The 20041-nt window shown below is 50.3% G+C and overlaps 1 protein-coding gene across 1 annotated transcript in view; it reads left to right on the forward strand.

The window, feature by feature from the left end:
* LOC140388187 (mitochondrial 10-formyltetrahydrofolate dehydrogenase-like) overlaps positions 1-20041 on the forward strand; it is a 505408-nt gene that overhangs the window by 82144 nt on the left and 403223 nt on the right. Inside the window, exon 4 of the mRNA XM_072471959.1 lies at positions 8162-8327. Within this exon, the coding sequence (XP_072328060.1) occupies positions 8162-8327 (166 nt within the window). The remainder of the gene's footprint in view (positions 1-8161; positions 8328-20041) is intronic.

Below are 20041 nucleotides of genomic sequence, written 5' to 3' on the forward strand. Positions count from 1 at the left end.
CTGTGGGGGCAGCCACCTTCCACTCCGCACAACACGTGCGACTCACGGGGGCTGCCATCTTGGCCATCGTCGCCCTCGCGGCCCGCCATGTGCGACTCATGGGGGCCGTCATCTTGGACGCCATCTTCCTCGCCGCCCGACACGTGCGACCGATGGGGGCCGCCATCTTGGGACACACTACCACCTCCGACCACGCAGGCTACCCGCAACTCGGCATGGTTACCCTCGACCAGTCACGCCCAAAGCACCTCCGGAACTCTATGATGACCGTCCGGGTCAATGGACATGAAACACCTTGCTTGTTTGACTCCGGGAGCACGGAGAGCTTCGTTCACCCAGAGATGGTAAGGCGCTGCTCGCTCCAAATCTCCCCAGCACTTCAAACCATCTCCCTTGCTTCCGGATCTCGCACAGTGCAGATCCGGGAGTGTACTGTCGCGAACCTTGCGATACAAGGCGTCGATTACGCAAACTTTAAGCTATATGTACTCCCCGATCTCTGCGCTCCTCTTCTGTTGGGACTGGACTTCCAGTGCAACCTCAGGAGCCTGACCCTGAAGTTCGGCGGGCCCATACCCCCTCTCACCATATGTAGCCTCACGAGCCTGAAGGTCGACCCTCCCCCGTTCTTCGCAAATCTCACCGCCGACTGCAAACCAGTCGCCACCAGAAGTAGGCGGTACAGTATCCAGGACAGGACTTTTATCAGGTCCGAGGTCCAGCGACTCTTGCGGGAAGGGATCATCGAGACGAGTAACAGCCCCTGGAGAGCTCAGATGGTGGTCGTCAGGATCGGGGAAAAGAATCGGATGGTTGTAGATTACAGCCAAACCATAAACCGGTACACGCGCCACGATGCGTACCCCCTCCCCCAGTTAGCGGACATGGTTAATCAGATCGCACACTACCGGGTGTTCTCCACGGTGGATCTGAAGTCCGCATATCACCAGCTCCCAAACCGCCCGGAGGACCGCCACTACACGGCCTTTGAGGCAGACGGCCGCCTCTTCCACTTCCTCCGGGTCCCATTCGGCATCACCAACGGGGTCTCGGTTTTCCAAAGAACAATGGACCGAATGGTGGACCAGTAAGGAGCTGCGGGCCACATTTCCGTACCTGGACAACGTCACCATTTGCGGCCACGATCAGCAGGACCATTACGCCAACCTCCAGACGTTTCTCCAAACCGCCCAAGCTCTCAACTTCACTTATAACAAGGAGAAATGCGTTTTCCACAGAACCAGACTAGCCATCCTCGGCTATGTCGTGGAAAACGGAGTTCTAGGGCCCGACCCCGACCGGATGCGCCCCCTTCTGCAACTTCCCCCTTCCTCACTGCCCCAAGGCCCTGAAAAGGTGCCTCGGGTTCTTTCCCTATTACGCCCAGTGGGTCCCCAACTATGCGGACAAAGCCCACCCACTGATCAAAGCTACCATCCTCCCACTGGCGGCTGAGGCTCGCCAGGCCTTCAGCCGCATCAAGGCAGATATTGCCAAGGCGCGCGCGGTGGACGAGACCGTCCCCTTCCAAGTGGAGAGCGACGCCCTCACCACCACCCTCAATCAGGCGGGCAGGCCAGTAGCATTTTTCTCCCGTGCCCTCACGCCTCCGAAATTCGACACTCCTCAGCCGAGAAAGAAGCTCAAGCCATCGTGGAAGCTGTACGGCACTGGAGGCACTACCTCGCTGGTATGAGGTTTACCCTCGTCACCGACCAATGGTCGGTAGCCTTCATGTTCGACAATACACAGCGGGGCAAGATCAAGAATGATAAGATCTATCTATAATTACGATATAGTGTATCGTCCTGGGAAGCTCAACGAGCCCCCAGATGCCCTGTCCCGCGGCACATGCGCCAGTGCGCAAGATGACCGACTCCGGGCCATCCACGATGACCTCTGCCACCCGGGGGTCACCCGGCTTCTCCACTACATCAAGGCCCGCAACCTGCCCTACTCCACCGAGGAGGTCAGGGCCATGACCAGGGACTGCCAAATCTGCGCGGAGTGTAAGCTGCACTTCTATCGACCGGACAAGACCCATCTGGTGAAGGCATCCTGGCCCTTTGAGCGCCTCAGTATTGACTTCAAAGGCCCTCCCCTCTCCCAACCGCAACACGTATTTCCTCAACGTCGTTGACGAGTTCTCCCGCTTCCCCTTTGCAATCCCCTGCCCCGACATGACCGCGGCCACCTTCATTAAGGCCCTACATAATATCTTCACCTTGTTCGGTTTCCCCACTTACGTCCACAGTGACCGGGGCTCCTCGTTTATGAGCGACGAACTGCGTCAGTACCTGCTCGGTAAGGGCATCACCTCGAGCAGGACTACCAGTTACAACCCCCCGCGGAAACGGACAGGTGGAGAGGGAGAACGCGACGGTCTGGAAGGACGTCCTCCTGGCCCTGCGGTCTAGGAATCTCCCAGTTTCCCACTGGCAGGAGGTCCTCCCCGACGCGCTCCACTCAGTTAGGTCACTCCTTTGCACAGCCGCGAACGAGACCCCTCATGACCGTCTTGTTTGTTTTCCCGAAGACATCCACCTCCGGGGCCTCGCTTCCGTCCTGGCTGAAGACACCGGGGCCCCGTCCTACTCCGCAAACACGTAAGGAGCCATAAGTCCGACCTGAGGGTCCAGCTCCTTCACACCAACCCCCAGTACGCATACGTAGAGCATCCCGACGGCCGACAGGATACGGTCTCCCTCCGGGACTTGGCACCCGCAGGATCCCCTGCCATCACCCCAACCTACCCCCATCAACCTACACCGAACAGCGCTCCCACTACTACATGGCCTCCACACCCCCTCCTATACCCCCTCCGCCCTTAGCCGACCTACAGGGATGAAGACACGCTCTCTGAGTCCACACCTATGCCCGCGTCAACGAGTTCACCACCCATGCCGGCCCCGACGAGTTTGACACCCGTGCCTGCTGCGAAACCAGAGCTCCGTCAATTGCAGCGTACGATCAGGGCGTCGGACAGACTGAACCTGTGAGCCCTTCACCCCGCCAGACTTCAATTTTTTTAACAGGGGGTGAATGTAGTGAACGGATTATAGTAACCATTCACCATTGTATTACATTGTACCATGCTGTTGCCCATGTGGGCTCCACCTATGGAACATTGTACTGTACTACACTGACTGTATCATGTTGGTGCTCTTGTGGGCTCCGTCCCTGGCTCTGCCCCCTTGAGGGGAGGTATAAGAGCAGCTGCCCTGTAGGTGGCTCTCATTGCAGATCAGTCGTAGGCAGGCACTGTTCTAGTTGCTTAAAGCCACAGTTCACTTCCATTCTCTGTCTCGTGTGAATTGATGGTCGCATCACGCGGATCCACAAATGGAACCTGACCAGCCTGACCGAGCAAGTCAAAAAGGACTTGCAAAGATGGAACACACTCCCACTCTCCCTCGCGGGGAGAGTGCAGGCGATCAAAATGAACATACTGCCCAGATACCTCTTCCTACTAAGATCCATCCCGATCTATATCCCCAAGACCTTTTTCAACTTATTGGACAAATTAATCATGGCGTTTGTATGGGGTGGGGGGTAAAAGTGCTAGGATCACAAAGAAGGTCCTACAGAAAACAAAATCCAGGGGGGGGTTAGCCCTCCCAAACCTACAATCCTATCACTGGGCAGCGACAGCGGAAAGAGTGATGGGATGGATAAAGGAGCCAGAGGCCGAGTGGTTGCGCGCGGAGGAGGCTTCTTGCAAGGGGACCTCTCTCCGGGTCCTCGCCACGGCGACACTCCTATCCCCGCCCAAGAAACACTCCAGCAGCCCAGTGGTGATAGCCACCCTCCAGACGTGGAAACAACAACGGCAGCAATTTGGACTGACCGAAATGTCCGGCAAAGCCCCCATCTGTAATAACCACAGGTTCACATCAGCACTCACCAACGCCACCTTCAAAAGGTGGAGACAGGACGGGGAGACATTGACTGTCAGGTACCTATACACTGACAGTAGGGTCACAACACTGGAAGAATTGATGCAGAGATTCCAACTAGCTAAAGACAACAAACTCCGATACCTGCAGCTTAAAACTTCCTACAGAAGGAGACAAGGACATACCCGCGACCACCACGACAGACACTATTAGAAGAGCTACTGAACGCAGACATCCTAGGCAGAGGGAATGTAACGACATGTACGAACCACTGCTAGAGAGGGCTGACACCGAACTGGACACGACGAGGAAGAAATGGGAGGAAGACTTGGGGGTTCGAAATAGGGTGGGGATTCTGGAGTGAAGCACTGCCAGGGTCAACTCTACCTAAACATGCGTGAGGCTCAACCTATTGCAGCTAAAGGTGGTACATAGAACCCACTTGACCAGAACCCGAATGAGCTGGTTCTTCCTGGAACTGGAGTATGTACCGCGTACCTGGTGGATGGTGTTCTTACGTGTAATGGTGGTACCCATGTCGATGATCTGGCACGTCTTGCAGCGATTGCCATGGCAGGGTTGTGTGGAACGCGCTGCCAGAGGATGTGGCACATTCGAAACAGAAGCATCTGGATGGGTTCATGAATAGGGAGGAAATAGGCGGATACGGACCGAGTAAGGGCAGAAGGTTTTTCCTTTAGTTAGGGCATCATGGTAGGCGCAGGCTTGATGAGCCGAGGAGCCTGTTCCTGTTCTGCACTTTTCTTTGTTCTCCCGTGTCTGTGTGGATTTCGTCTGAGCGCTCTGGTTTCCTCTGACAGTCCAAAGATGTGCAGGTTAGGTGGATTGGCCATGCTAAATTGCTCTTTTGTGTCCAAAGGTTGGGTGGGGGAAACAAGGATAGGGTGGGGATTGGGCCTCAGTCTTCGAAAGGGTCGGTGCAGATTGATGTTGACGGGTCCCTGCGACGAGGCTTGACAGGTCTCTGCGATGGGGCTTGACATGTCCCCACGATGGGTGGCATGGTAGCACTGTCGTGACACCCATCGACCAGTTGAACCAGGAACATTCCTCGTCACAATGGATGTCTCGGCACTCTACACCAGCATCCCCCAGGACGACGACATTGCTGCAACAGCCTCAGTACAAAACACCGACAACTGCCAATCTCCAGAAGCAATTCTGCAACTCATCCACTTCATTCTGGATCATAACATCTTCACCTTCGACAACAAGTTCTTCATCCAGACACACGGAACAGCCATGGGGATCAAATTCGCACCTCAATATGCCAACACCTTCATGCACAAGTTTGACCCACGGCGAAGAATCATTGAAACGACTACACAATGACATCAATAAGTTCCATCCCACCATCAGACTCACCATGGACTACTCTCCAGAATCGGTTGCATTCTTGGACAGACTCATCTCCATCAAGGACGGTCCCCTCAGTACTTTGCTTTACCGCAAGCCCACGGATAACCTCACGATGCTCCACATCTCCAGCTTTCACCCTAAACACATTAAAGAAGCCACCCCCTATGGACTAGCCCTCTGTATACACAGGATCTGCTCAGACGAGAGGAGGTGCGTAACAGACATCTACAGACGCTGAAAGAAGCCCTCATACGAACAGGATATGCTGCTCGACTCATCGATCAACAGTTCCAACGTGCTACAGCAAAAAACCGCACCGACCTCCTCCGAAGACAAACATGGGACACAACAGACAGAGTACCCTTCGTCGTCCAGTATTTCCCCGGAGCGGAGAAACTACGACATCTTCACAGCTTTCAACACGCCATCGATGAAGACGAACATCTTGCCAAGGTCATCCCCACACGCCCACCACTTGCCTTCAAACAACCGCACAACCTCAAACAAACCATTGTTTGCAGCAAACTACCCAGCCTTCAGAACAGTGACCACGACACCACACAATCTCTGCAAGACGTGCCAGATCATCGACATGGATACCACCGTTACACGTGAGAACACCACCCACCAGGTTCACGGTACATACACATGCAACTCGACCAACGTCATCTACCTCATACGCTGCAGGAAAGGATGGGATGCCCTGAAGCGTGGTACATTGGTGAGACGATGCAGACGCTGTGACAACGGATGAATGGACATCGTGCGACCATCGCCAGGCAGAAATGTTCCCTTCCAATCGGGGAACACTTCAGCAGTCGAGTCATTCAGCCTCTGATCTCCGGGTAAGCGTTCTCCAGGGCGGCCTTCAGGACGCGCGACAATGCAGAATCGCCGAACAGAAACTTATAGCCAAGTTCTGCACACATGAGTACGGCCTCAAGCGGGACCTTGGATTCATGGCGCATTACATTCACCCCCCACCATCTGGCCTGGGCTTGCGAAATCCTACCAACTGTCCTGGTTTGAGATAATTAACACCTCTTTAACCTGGGGTTACCCGTCTGTCTGGCTCTGTAAAGACTTAATTACCAAAATGCTACCGTGGGCAGCACGGTAGCATTGTGGATAGCACAATTGCTTCACAGCTCCAGGGTCCCAGGCTCGATTCCCGGCTTGGGTCACTCTCTGTGCGGAGTCTGCACGTTCTCCCCGTGTGTGCGTGGGTTTCCTCCGGGTGCTCCGCTTTCCTCCCACAGTCCAAAGATGTGCGGATTAGGTGGATTGGCCATGATAAATTGCCCAGAGTGTCCAAAATCGCCCTTAGTGTTGGGTGGGGTTACTGGGTTATGGGTATAGGGTGGAGGTGTGGACCTTGGGTAGGGTGCTCTTTCCAAGAGCCGGTGCAGACATGATGGGCCGAATGGCCTCCTTCTGCACTGTAAATTCTATGATGAACCTGCAAATGCTCGCATTCTTGCATCTTGGACTTTATCTCTATAAATGTTTCTGGAACTTACCTCTTCATTCACCTGAGGAAGGAGCAGTGCTCCTGAAGCTAGTGATTTGAAACAAACCTGTTGGACTTTAACCTGGTGTTGTAAGACTTCTTACTGTGCTCACCCAGTCCAACGCCGGCATTTCCACATCATGGATAACAAAGGAAGTTAAGGATTGGATAAGATTAATAGAGAAGACCTATTAGAAAAGTTGACAGGAAACCTGAGGATTCGGAGGATGTTAGAACACAAGAATTTCAGAATACTGCGGCACAGTGGTTAGCATTGCTGCCTCACAGTGCCAGGGACCCGGGTTTGATTCTGATCTTGGGTGACTGTCTGTGGGAGTTTGCACATTCTCCCTGTGTCTCCGGTGCTCTGGTTTCCTCCCACAGTCCAAGGATGTGCAGGTTAGGTGGATTGGCCAGGTTAAAATTGCTCCTTAGTGTCCAGGGCTGTACAGGTTAGTTTACAGAGATGGGGCGGGTGAGTGGGTCTAGGTAGTGTGCTCTTTCAGAGAGTTGGTGCAGACTCAAATGTTCAGAATGGCCCCCTTTTGCACTGTAGGAATTCTATTCTATGGTTCTAAAGGGATATGGGGATCGTGTGGGAGAAAAAGGATGATCAACCATGAACAGCAGAGCAGAATCGTGTAATTCTGTTCCTACGTACGTAAACTGGGGATTGGGTGGCAGAGGAATGATTTGGGGGAAGTTGGAGATTGGCATGGGAGGGTATGGGAAGGTTAGTGATCGGAGGGTGGGGAGAGGCTTGACATTGGGTGTGGGGGGGCGGTTGTTAATCTGAGGGGGTGTTTGAGGGTGAGTGGGAGAAAAAAGAAAATGGGGCTGCGAGGCACCCTAAGTGGACGAGAAAGGACTATTTACCTTAGCAGAGAGTTCAGTGACGAGGGGGCATCCGTTTAAAGTGACTAGAGGGGACATGAGGGAAGATTATTTTCACCCAGCGAGTTGTCTGGGTCTGGAACTTGCTGCCTGAAAGTCTAGTAGAAGCAGAAACACTCAACTCATTAAAAAGGTGTCCGGATAGGCACCTCAAATGCCATAACCTGCAGGGCTACGGACAAAATGCTGCCAAGTGGGAATCGACTCGGCTCGTTTTTCGGCTGATGCAGACATGATGGGAAGAGTTGCCCCTTTCTGGGCTGTAAGCCTCTGATGAGTGGGACTAACACTGTTCCATTGTTTTGTCCTCAGGCTGGAAGTTTTGGGTTCTGGATTCATCATCGTAACTCACAGAATAGGCACAGCAACAGGCTATGACAATCTGCAGTTTAGGACAGGACCTAGTTAAGGTGGGGCAGTTGAAATCAGGGCCATAGAGCCTGTATAGAGAAACCCTTAACCATTGATTCTTTATGTGCAGGACTCTTATTCATGGAGATAAGGTCGGAGGTTTCACCATTTTCTGGGCAGATGATGGATTGGATACTGGACCCATTCTTCTGCAGAAGGAATGTAATATTGATCCGAATGACACTGTGGACTCGCTGTACAATCGCTTCCTGTACCCTGAAGGAATTACATCAATGGTAAGGTCTTAAAATTCAGTCTCAGAATGTGTGGTACTGGCATTTAGTTATCTATCCCTCATTGCCCTTGAGAAGGTGGTGAGCCACCTTCTTGAACTGCTGCTGTCCATATGATCCAGGTACATTCACAGTGCTGTTAAGGAGGCAGTTCCAGGATTTTGACCAAGTGACAGTAATGGGACAGTGATATATTTTCAAGTCAGGCTGGTGAATGACTTGGAAGGTGGTGTTCCCGTATATCTCCTGATCTGGTCCTCTAGATGGTCGAGGTAATGTGTTAGGAAGTGGCTGCCTAAGGAAGCTTGGTGAGTTAGTTGCTGCAGTATATTTTGTCAGTGCTACACTCTGCTACTGGGTCAGAGCTGGACAAGCGATGGAGTATGAATCTGTCCTCCAGTGCTTGAGCTTATGGTCAGCACGAAGAAATCTGAAATAATGTACCAGCCTGCTCCAGGAAAACCCTGTCTTGAGCCCAACGTTTCTCCTCATGTCAGCAGTGGACAGAGCTCACTTACCTTAGCAGCACTTTGTTGTCCATATTGAAAGCATAGTTGCAAGAATTGCCAAACCAAGTTTACCTGTTGGCAGACTTAGAACATTAATTTGGGAAGACGAGTAAATCTGTCTACCAAACTGAATGTCTTTGGTGGAGGACGTAAAAGCTTAAGTTGGTGAATGGGATGCCAATCAAAGGGGTTGTTTATCTCGGGTGGGTGTGGAACTCCTGGTATTGTTGGAGCTTCACTCATCCAGGCAAGTGGAGAGTTTCCATCACACTTCTGATGGTGAACAGGCTTTAGGGAGTCAGGAAGAGAGTTACTCATTCAGTAACCCTAGCCTGACAAAAATCTATCAATTTGAACTTGTCAAATGCTTTATCCTCAACAGTGATTGGAGAAAGAGTTCCAGAATTCCATTACCCTTTTGTTTGAAGGACGGTTTCCTAAAATAGCCCTAATTTTGCGTGTGCCACTTTGTTCTGGACTCCTGCAACAGAGAAGATTCACTCTTTACCCTATCAAATTGTTGAATTGTGTTAAACAGCTCAATTAGATCACTGCTTTATCTTCTATGTTAACAGGATCCAAGCCGAAAGCCACAGTATTTATATGGCTGGCCCAATTAAGTTTCTGTTCAATGACCATCCCCAGTGTTAAGTCCAATAATAGCACATAGTGGAGGAATGATAGAGAAGCTTGTCTTTTACCATAAGCAAGTTTATTCTTCAAACAGCCCAAACACAATCTCTTTACGGTTCCCCATACCCAACTGTTGCAGCTCTATTTATACTCTTGATCCAGTGCTCATGCAATGTGCTTAGCAATTCAGTTGGCTTAACAAAGTAATTGTCAAAGGATACAATTACTAATATTACAGTATCGGACCAATTTTATTAGGAAACCGGATGAGAGACCCCAACAATTTTTCTAATTGTAAATATTGAGGAAAGGATTTTTCATATCCAGGAGTGATCCCACTGATAACTAGGCATCTTTTATATTAAAACAAACTTTATTATTAACACAGGATTAATCCCATTAACATCGAAGGAAGATTAACTTTTCAATTAACAGTTAAACAGTTCTGACAAAACGTAAGGTCTGTGAGCTTACTTTCCCATCTACTTCTAAAATTTAAATTAAGCAAAATCCACACATATGGGCCAAATGCCACTTATTAATAAAGTTCCACACACATGGGTCAAATGCCACTTATTAATAAAGTTAACACTCAGTGGCTTACAGATTTATGTACAAAGTCCTTGGGAGAGAAGCTTTCAGAAGTCAGTTTGAGCAACACACCTCCTTTCTTCCGAAACCAGAGCAGAACTCTAAAAATGAAATTCAAAACAGACACAGGACAGGGCAGAAAACAAAACTAAAACCATTAAAGCATCACCCATGATTGACATCACAACCTGCCTAGCTGTTAACCCCTAATCACAGCTTTTGCAAACATATAATCTGGATACCTTAACCTAAGTTCTATTAATAACATTACTGCAGCAGACTCACAATACAATATGGACAACAATTTCCTACACTCATCACACTTTAAGATATTGATCTATGTGCTTGGGGACTTGGCGATCATAATGCCATTGAACATTAAGGGAGATGATTAAATTCTCTTTTGATGGAGATGGTCATTGCCTAGCATATTCAGTCCAAGCCTGAATATTGTACAGGTTTTGATGCATTTGGACAAGGACTGCTTCCGCTACCATCCTGCTTTTTAGCTCTTTATTCATACTTTTAGTAGGGTGCTCTTTCCAAGGGCTGGTGCAGACTCGATGGGCCGAATAGCCTCCTTCTGCACTGTAGGGATTCTATGATTCTATGTTGTGGCAGCTTAAATGCAGATCAAAGTATTTTTGTTAAATGCAATGAGGGTTTTCAGCCTCGACCACCTTTTCAGACTTTGAATTCTGGTTCCTCATCACCCTCTGCATGAAATTAATTCGCAATTCCCATCTAATCCTTCTGCCAATCACTTTAAATAGAACATAGAACATTACAGCGCAGTACAGGCCCTTCAGACCTCGATGTTGCGCCGACCTGTGAAACCACTCTAAAGCCCACCTACACTATTCCCTTATCGTCCACATGTCTATCCAATGACCATTTGAATGCCCTTAGTGTTGGCGAGTCCACTACTGTTGCAGGCAGGGCATTCCACGCCCTTACTACTCTCTGAGTAAAGAACCTACCTCTGACATCTGTCCTATATCTATCTCCCCTCAATTTAAAGCTATGTCCCCTCGTGCTAGACATCACCATCCGAGGAAAAAGGCTCTCACTGTCCACCCTATCTAATCCTCTGATCATCTTGTATGCCTCAATTAAGTCACCTCTTAACCTTCTTCTCTCTAACGAAAACAGTCTCAAGTCCCTCAGCCTTTCCTCATAAGATCTTCCCTCCATACCAGGCAACATTCTGGTAAATCTCCTCTGCACCCTTTCCAATGCTTCCACATCCTTCCTATAATGCGGTGACCAGAATTGCACGCAATACTCCAAATGCGGCCGCACCAGAGTTTGTACAGCTGCAACATGACCTCATGACTCCGAAACTCAAACCCTCTACCTATAAAAGCTAACACACCGTATGCCTTCTTAACAACCCTCTCAACCTAGGTGGCAACTTTAAGGGATCTATGTACATGGACACCGAAATCTCTCTGCTCATCCACATTACCAAGAATCTTACCATTAGCACAGTACTCTGTCTTCCTGTTATTCCTTCCAAAATGAATCACCTCACACTTTTCTGCATTAAACTCCATTTGCCACCTCTCAGCCCAGCACTGCAGCTTATCTATGTCCCTCTGTAACTTATAACATCCTTCTGCACTGTCCACAACTCCACCGACTTTAGTGTCACCTGCAAATTTACTCACCCATCCTTCTACGCCCTCCTCCAGGTCATTTATAAAAATGACAAACAGCAGTGGCCCCAAAACAGATCCTTGTGGTACACCACTAGTAACCGGACTCCAGTCTGAACAGTTCCCATCAACCACCACCCTTTGTCTTCTTCCAGCTAGCCAATTTCTGATCCAAACTGCTAAATCACCCTGAATTCCATGTCTCCGTATTTTCTGCAGTAGCCTACTGTGGGGAACCTTATCAAACGCTTTACTGAAATCCATAGACACCACATCAACTGCTTTACCCTCATCCACCTGTTTGGTCACCTTCTCAAAGAACTCAATAAGGTTTGTGAGGCACGACCTACCCTTCACAAAACCGTGTTGACTATCACTAATCAAATTATTCCTTTCCAGATGATTATACATTGCCCTTAGTGTTGGGTGGAGGTGTTGACCTTGGGTAGGGTGCTCTTTCCAGGAGCCGGTGCAGTCTCGCTGGGCCGAATGGCCTCCTTCTGCACTGTAAATTCTATGATAATCTATGATTAATCTAGGACAAAGGTTCGGCACAACATTGTGGGCCGGAGGGCCTGTTCTGTGCTGTATTTTTCTATGTTCTATGTTCTATCTCTTACAAACCTTTCCAAAACATTGCCCACAACAGAAGTAAGGCTCACTGGCCTTTCGCGACTGGAGTTGTCTCTACTCCCCTTCTTGAACAAGGGGACAGCATTTGCTATGCTCCAGTCTTCTGGCACTATTCCTGTAGACAAAGATGACTTAAAGATCAAAGCCAAAGGCTCGGCAATCTCCTCCATAGCTTCCCAGAGAATCCTAGGATAAATCCCATCCGGCCCAGGGGACTTATCTATTTTCACACTTTCCAGAATTGCTAACACCTCCTTATGAACCTCAAGCCCTTCTAGTCTAGTAGCCTGAATCTCAGTATTCTCCTCATCAACATTGTCTTTTTCCTGTGTGAATACTGACGAAAAATATTCATTTAACACCTCTCCTATCTCCTCGGACTCCACGCACAACTTCCCACTACTGTCCTTGACTGGCCCTACTCTTACCCGAGTCATTCTTTTATTCCTGACATATGTATAGTAAGCTTTAGGGTTATCCTTGATCCTACCTGCCAAAGACTTCTCATGTCCCCTCCTGGCTCTTCTTAGCTCTCTCTTTAGCTCCTTCCTAGCTAGCGTGTAACTCTTGAGCGCCCTAACTGAACCTTCATGTCTCATCTTTACATAAGCCGCCTCCTTCCTCTTGACATTCCTCTAATGCTTCCTCCCTCTGCCCCCCCCCCCCCCCCCCCCCTTCCTGGTTCTTAGCTAAAGCTCTTCCTTTACCATTCACAAAGGCAGTGCATAGATTTATGCACTTCAATTAGGTCTCTTCTTGGTCTCTTCTGTTCCAAGAAAATAGCTTGAGCCAATTCAACCTTTCCTCATAGCTAAAATTTCTTCATCCTGACAAAGCCCTTCCAAATCTCCTCTGTGTCCTCACTTCGCGATCACATTCTTCTGTCAATGCAGTAACCAGAACTCTTAACTAGTTTTTTAAATGTTGTTCTAGAATAACCTTCTTGCTCCCTATCATCCCTATTCTCCAGGCCTTGCCTATTAAAGGAAAATATTCCATATGCCTTGCTACCTTCAGAGATCTGTGGATTTGCACCCTAAGATGTTCTTCTACAATTCTCAGTATCCTACCATTTACTGTGTATTCCCTTACCTTCTGCTACCAAAAGGATGTGGAGGCTGGAGAGGGTGCAGAGGAGACTTACCAGGATGTTGCCTTAGCTATGTGGAGAGGCTGAATAGACTTGGACTGTGTTCATTAGAAAGACGGAGGTTGAGGGGTGACCTGATAGAGGTCTACAAGGTTATGAGGGGATGGATAGCGTGGATTGACAGGCACTCTTTCCCAGGATGGCGGGGTCAGTCACCAGGAGGCTGTGGGAAAAAGTTTAGAGGAGATGTGCGAGGTAGGTTTTATACGCAGAGGGCGGTGAGTGCCTGGAACGCATTGCCAGTGGAGGTTGTGGAAGCAGATACATTAACGCCGTTCAAAAAGCATCTTAACAAATACATGGATAGGATGGGCATAGAGGGATACGGCACCAGGAAGTGCTGAGGGTTTTGGCCAAGGTTGGTATCATGACCGGTACAGGCTTGGAGGGCCAAAGGGCCTGTTCCTGTGCTGTATTGGTCTTTGTTCTTATTTGTACACCCCAAATGCATCACCTCACACCTGTGGTCATTGGAACTCAATCCACATGTTTCTGTCCATTCAATTAGTCATTGATATCTTGCAGCAGGCTATATCTTTAGTCCTCACTAGTAAGCACACTGCCAGCTTTCATGTCATCTGCAAACTTCTTTTTTTAAAAAAAATATATTTTATTCAAAATGTTTGGCCAACCATAACAATACATTGTGTATCTTTTACACAGTAATATAACAATATAAATAACAATGGCCAGTTTTTTAAACAAGAAATAAATAATATATAAACAACATCAAAATTAAAAAACAAAACTAAATGGCAACTGCCTTGTCCCAAACAAATACTCTCCAAAAATACAATTCAGCAGTCCAGTATACAATTACCTATAACAACAACCTATACATATTATACTTATACACTAACATCCCTGAGAGTCCTTCTGGTTCCCCCCCCCCCCCCCCCCCCCCGGGTTGCCGCTGCTGTCTTCTTCTTTTCCATTCCCTCTATCTTTCTGTGAGGTATTCGAGGAACGGTTGCCACCGCCTGGTGAACCCTTGAGCCGATCCCCTCAGGACGAACTTAATCCGTTCCAGCTTTATAAACCCTGCCATATCATTTATCCAGGCCTCCACACCCGGGGGCTTGGCTTCCTTCCACATCAACAGTATCCTGCGCCGGGCTACTAGGGACGCAAAGGCCAAAACATCAGCCTCTTTCGCCTCCTGCGCTCCCGGCTCTTCTGCAACCCCGAATATAGCCAACCCCTAGCTTGGTTCGACCTTGCACCTTTGTCACCCCCAACCAAAACCCCTGCAGTGCCGGACATGACCAGAACATGTGGGTGTGATTCGCTGGGCTTCTCGAGCATCTCGCACACCTATCCTCTACTCCAAAAAAATTTACTGAGCCGTGCTCCAGTCATATGCGCCCTGTGTAACACCTTAAATTGAATCAGGCTTAGCCTGGCACACGAGGACGATGAGTTTACCCTACTTAGGGCATCAGCCCACAGCCCCTCCTCAATCTCCTCCCCCAGCTCTTCTTCCCATTTCCCTTTCAGCTCATCTACCATAATCTCCCCCTCGTCCCTCATTTCCCTATATATGTCTGATACCTTACCGTCCCCCACCCATGTCTTTGAGATCACTCTGTCCTGCACCTCCTGCGTCGGGAGCTGCGGGAATTCCCTCACCTGTTGCCTCGCAAAAGCCCTCAGTTGCATATACCGGAATGCATTCCCTTGGGGCAACCGATATTTTTCGGTCAGTGCTCCCAGACTTGCAAACGTCCCATCTACAAACAGATCTCTCAATTGTGTTACTCCTGCTCTTTGCCATGTTCCAAATCCCCCATCCATTCTCCCCGGAGCAAACCTATGGTTATTTCTTATCGGGGACCAAACTGAGGCTCCCGTCTTTCCCCTATGCCGTCTCCACTGCCCCCAAATTTTCAGAGTAGCCACCACCGGGCTTGTGGTGTATTTCTTCGGTGAGAACGGCAATGGCGCCGTCACCATAGCTTGTAGGCTAGTCCCCCTGCAGAACGCCCTCTCCAATCTCTTCCACGCCGCTCCCTCCTCTTCTCCCATCCACTTACATACCATTGAGATATTGGCGGCCCAGTAGTACTCACTTAGGCTCGGTAGGGCCAGCCCCCCCCTATCCCTACTATGCTGCAAAAATCCCTTCCTCACTCTCGGGGTCTTCCCGGCCCACACAAAACTCATGATACTCTTCTCAGTCCTTTTGAAAAAAGCCTTCGTGATCACCACCGGGAGGCACTGAAACACAAAGAGGAATCTCGGGAGTACCACCATTTTAACCGCCTGCACCCTCCCTGCCAGTGACAGGGATACCATGTCCCATCTCTTGAAGTCCTCCATCTGTTCCACCAACCGCGTTAAATTTAACCGATGCAATGTACCCCAATTCTTGGCTATCTGGATCCCCAAGTAGCGAAAGTCCCTTGTTACCTTCCTCAGCGGTAAGTCCTCTATTTCTCTGCTCTGCCCCTCTGGATGCACCACAAACAACTCACTTTTCCACATGTTCAGTTTATATCCTGAAAATTCTCCAAACTCCCCAAGTATCCGCATTATCTCTGGCATCCCCTCCGCCGAGTCCGCCACATACAACAACAGATCGTCCGCATACAGAGATACCCGGTGTTCTTCTCCTCCCCTGAGTACTCCCCTCCACTTCCTGGAACCCCTCAATGCTATTGCCAGGGGCTCAATCGCCAGTGCAAACAATAATGGGGACAGAGGACATCCCTGCCTCGTCCCTCTATGGAGCCGAAAATACGCAGACCCCCGTCCATTCGTGACCACGCTCGCCATCGGGGCCCTATACAGCAGCTGTACCCATCTAATATACTCATCTCCAAAGCCAAATCTCCTCAACACCTCCCACAAATAATCCCACTCCACTCTATCAAATGCTTTCTCGGCATCCATCGCCACCACTATCTCCGCTTCCCCCTCTGGTGGGGGCATCATCATTACCCCTAGCAGCCTCCGTATATTCGTATTCAGCTGTCTCCCCTTCACAAACCCAGTTTGGTCCTCATGGACCACCCCCGGGACATAATCCTCTATCCTCATTGCCATTACCTTGGCCAGAATCTTAGCGTCTACGTTCAGGAGGGAAATAGGCCTATAGGACCCGCATTGCAGCGGGTCTTTTTCTTTCTTTAGGAGAAGCGATATCGTTGCCTCTGACATAGTCGGGGGCAGCTGTCCCCTTTCCCTCGCCTCATTAAAGGTTCTCATCAGTAGCGGGGCGAGCAAGTCCACATATTTCCTGTAAAATTCAACTGGGAATCCATCCGGTCCCGGGGCCTTCCCCGCCTGCATGCTCCTAATTCCTTTCACTCCTTCCTCCATTTCGATCTGTGCTCCCAGTCCCACCCTCTCCTGCTCCTCCACCTGAGGAAATTCCAGCTGGTCCAGAGAACGCATCATTCTCTCCTTCCCATCCGGGGGCTGAGCTTCATATAATCTTTCATAGAATGCCTTGAACACTCCATTCACTCTCTCCGCTCCCCGCTCCATCTCTCCCTCCTCATCCTTCAGCGCCTCCCAGACCACTCCCACCTGGACCTCCCCATTATCATTGAGTTCCAAGTACTTTTCAATACACCCCCTCACCCTTAGACACACCCCCTCATCCGCCATTAGTCCCATGTCCATTCTCCAGGGTGGACGCCATTCTTTTTCCTCCCCTATCTCCAAGTCCACCCAGTGTGGAGCGTGATCCGAAATAGCTATAGCCGTATACTCTGTCCCCCTCACCTTTGGGATCAACGCCCTTCCCAAAACAAAAAAGTCTATTCGCGAATAAACTTTGTGGACATAGGAGAAAACGAAAACTCCTTACTCCTAGGTCTGCTAAATTTCCATGGGTCTACTCCTCCCATCTGCTCCATAAAGTCTTTGAGCACCTTGGCTGCTGCCGGCCTCCTTCCAGTCCTGGACCTCGATCTGTCCAGCCCTGGTTCCAGCACCGTGTTAAAATCTCCACCCATTACCAACTTCCCCACCTCTAGGTCCGGGATACGTCCTAACATGCGCCTCATTAAGTTGGCATCATCCCAGTTCGGGGCATGTACGTTCACTAGGACCACCGCCTCCCCCTGTAATTTGCCACTCACCATCACGTATCTGCCCCACTATCCGCCACTATGGTCTTTGCCTCAAACATTACCCGCTTCCCCACTAGTATAGCCACCCCCCTGTTTTTCGCATCTAGCCCCGAATGAAACACCTGCCCCACCCATCCTTTGCGTAGTCTAACCTGGTCTATCAGTTTCAAATGCGTCTCCTGTAACATAACCACATCTGCCTTAAGTTTCTTAAGGTGTGCGAGTACCCGTGCCCTTTTTATCGGCCCGTTCAGCCCTCTCACATTCCACGTGATCAGCCGGGTTGGGGGCTCTTTACACCCCCCCCCCCCCCCCCCTTGTCGATTAGCCATCCACTTTTATCCAGCTCCTCACCCGGTTCCCACGCAGCTGTGTCCCCCCCCCAGGCGGTGCCCTCCCGCCCCGCCCACCCCACCCCATTCCAGCTCCCCCTTCTCCCCAGCAGCAGCAACCCAGTAAATCCCCCCCCCCCCCCCGCTAGATCCCCCACTAGCGTAGTTACACCCCCCATGTTGCTCCCTGCAGTCAGCAAACTCTGGCCGACCTCGGCTTCCCCCCGTGACCTCGGCTCGCACCGTGCAACGCCCCCTCCTTCCTGCTTCCCTATTCCCGCCATAATTATCATAGCGCGGGAACAAAGCCCGCGCTTCCCTTTTGGCCCCACCCCCATTGGCCAACGCCCCCAGCTCCTCCACCTCCCTTCCTCCCTCCCCCATAACCTGTGGAAGAGTGAAAAGTTACCGGGTCGCAGGATTAACAACATAAAAATCATCTCTCCCCCCTTTTTCCCCCCTCTTCGCCCCCCATATTCGCCCCACCACTTTGTCTCAAACGTTCTTTTTTAATAACCCGCTTATTCCAATTTCTCTTCAACAATAAATGTCCACGCCTCATCCGCCGTTTCAAAGTAGTGGTGCTTCCCTTGATATGTGACCCACAGTCTTGCCGGCTGCAGCATTCCAAATTTAATCTTTTTATGAAGCACCGCCTTGGCCCGATTCAAGCTCGCCCTCCTTCTCGCCACCTCCGCACTCCAGTCTTGATATACGCGGATCACCTACTGCTCCGAGTTTTCTTTGCGCATCTGAGGACCATCTCTCTGTCCTTAAAACGGAGGAATCTCACCACTATGGCTCTGGGAATTTCTCCTGCTCTCGGTCCTCGCGCCATCACTCGGTATGCTCCCTCCTGCGAGGGACCGGAAAACCCCGCTGGTGTGAACAGCCGGTAGATCATGCCCAATAACTTGTAATGTCTTCTGTTTCCTAATTACCTTGATAAATTCACTCCTGTATCCCTCCAGGATTTCTGCAATATTGGGCTCTCAGTATCTGATATAGGTTTCTGGCTTTTTTGTTAACCTTTTCTTGACTCTGTCTCTCTTTGACATATAGAGGGTCTATATTTGGGAATTTCAGTCATTTTCTTTCGGAGCACATACTTATTCTGTTCAACCATGGCTTATAAAAGAAATTAAAGATGGCGGCACAGTGGTCAGCACTGCTGCCTCACGGCACCAAGGACTCGGGTTCTATCCCGGCCCTGGGTCACTGTCCATGTGGAGTTTGCACATTCTCCCTGTGTCTGCGTGGGACCCCACAACCCAAAGAAGTGCAAGGTAGGTGGATTGGCCAGGCTTAATTGCCCCTTAGTTGGAAAAAGAAAAAAGAAACAAATTAAAGATAGTGGGCTGGATTCTTCCAAAATGGGACTATGACCCCATGCCCGCGTAAAAACGCTGGAGTTTTACACCAGAGGTTCCTGTAAAAAAGATGAACTAATTCCATGCCTTGCAGGGGGCTAGCAGCGACCCGAAGTAAATCCCGCAGCTTTAGCTGTGGACACGGGCTCCCACACTTCCGGTTTGGAGTCGCGCATGCGCATGGCGATGGCCTCCAGCGGCTGTGCCGGCCTCCATGACAGACACGGATCACGGAGCCAGGTGCAGAAATGAGACCCCCCCCGATCGGCTGTGCGCCCGAGCATCTAACCCCCTGCCTCCTATAAGGCCCCCCCCCGGGTCCAATCCCCCCGCCCCCATACCAGGGCGCGCACTGTGTCTGTAGCTGCCACTCCAGCATCCCAACCAGCAGTAGGTGATTAGTTCCATGGCGTCGGGAACTCGGCCGGTCAGGAGCGGAGGATCGCTGGGCGGGCCACTGTCAATGGGCCCCCAGCTGCGCGATCACGCCGATTTTCGGGTCCTGGAGAATCGCCACACCGGCGCCAGGTCCGATTCCGGTGTGAAAGTGGATTCTCCGCCCCCGCGCCAGCAACAAAATTGGTGCGGGTCTGTGGAGAATCCAGCCCAGTATTTGATCCAAAGAGGAGTCGTACAAGTTGCGAGGAAAAGTAACAAGCCTGAGAATTGGGAGTTCAGTGTTCAGCAAAGGAGGACAAAGAGACTGAATAAGAGGGGAAAAAATGAGGTATGGGAGTAAACATGCAAGTAACATAAAAGTGG

The sequence above is a fragment of the Scyliorhinus torazame genome, chromosome 13 (genome assembly GCF_047496885.1).
Source record: "Scyliorhinus torazame isolate Kashiwa2021f chromosome 13, sScyTor2.1, whole genome shotgun sequence".
Taxonomy (NCBI): Eukaryota; Metazoa; Chordata; class Chondrichthyes; order Carcharhiniformes; family Scyliorhinidae; genus Scyliorhinus; species Scyliorhinus torazame.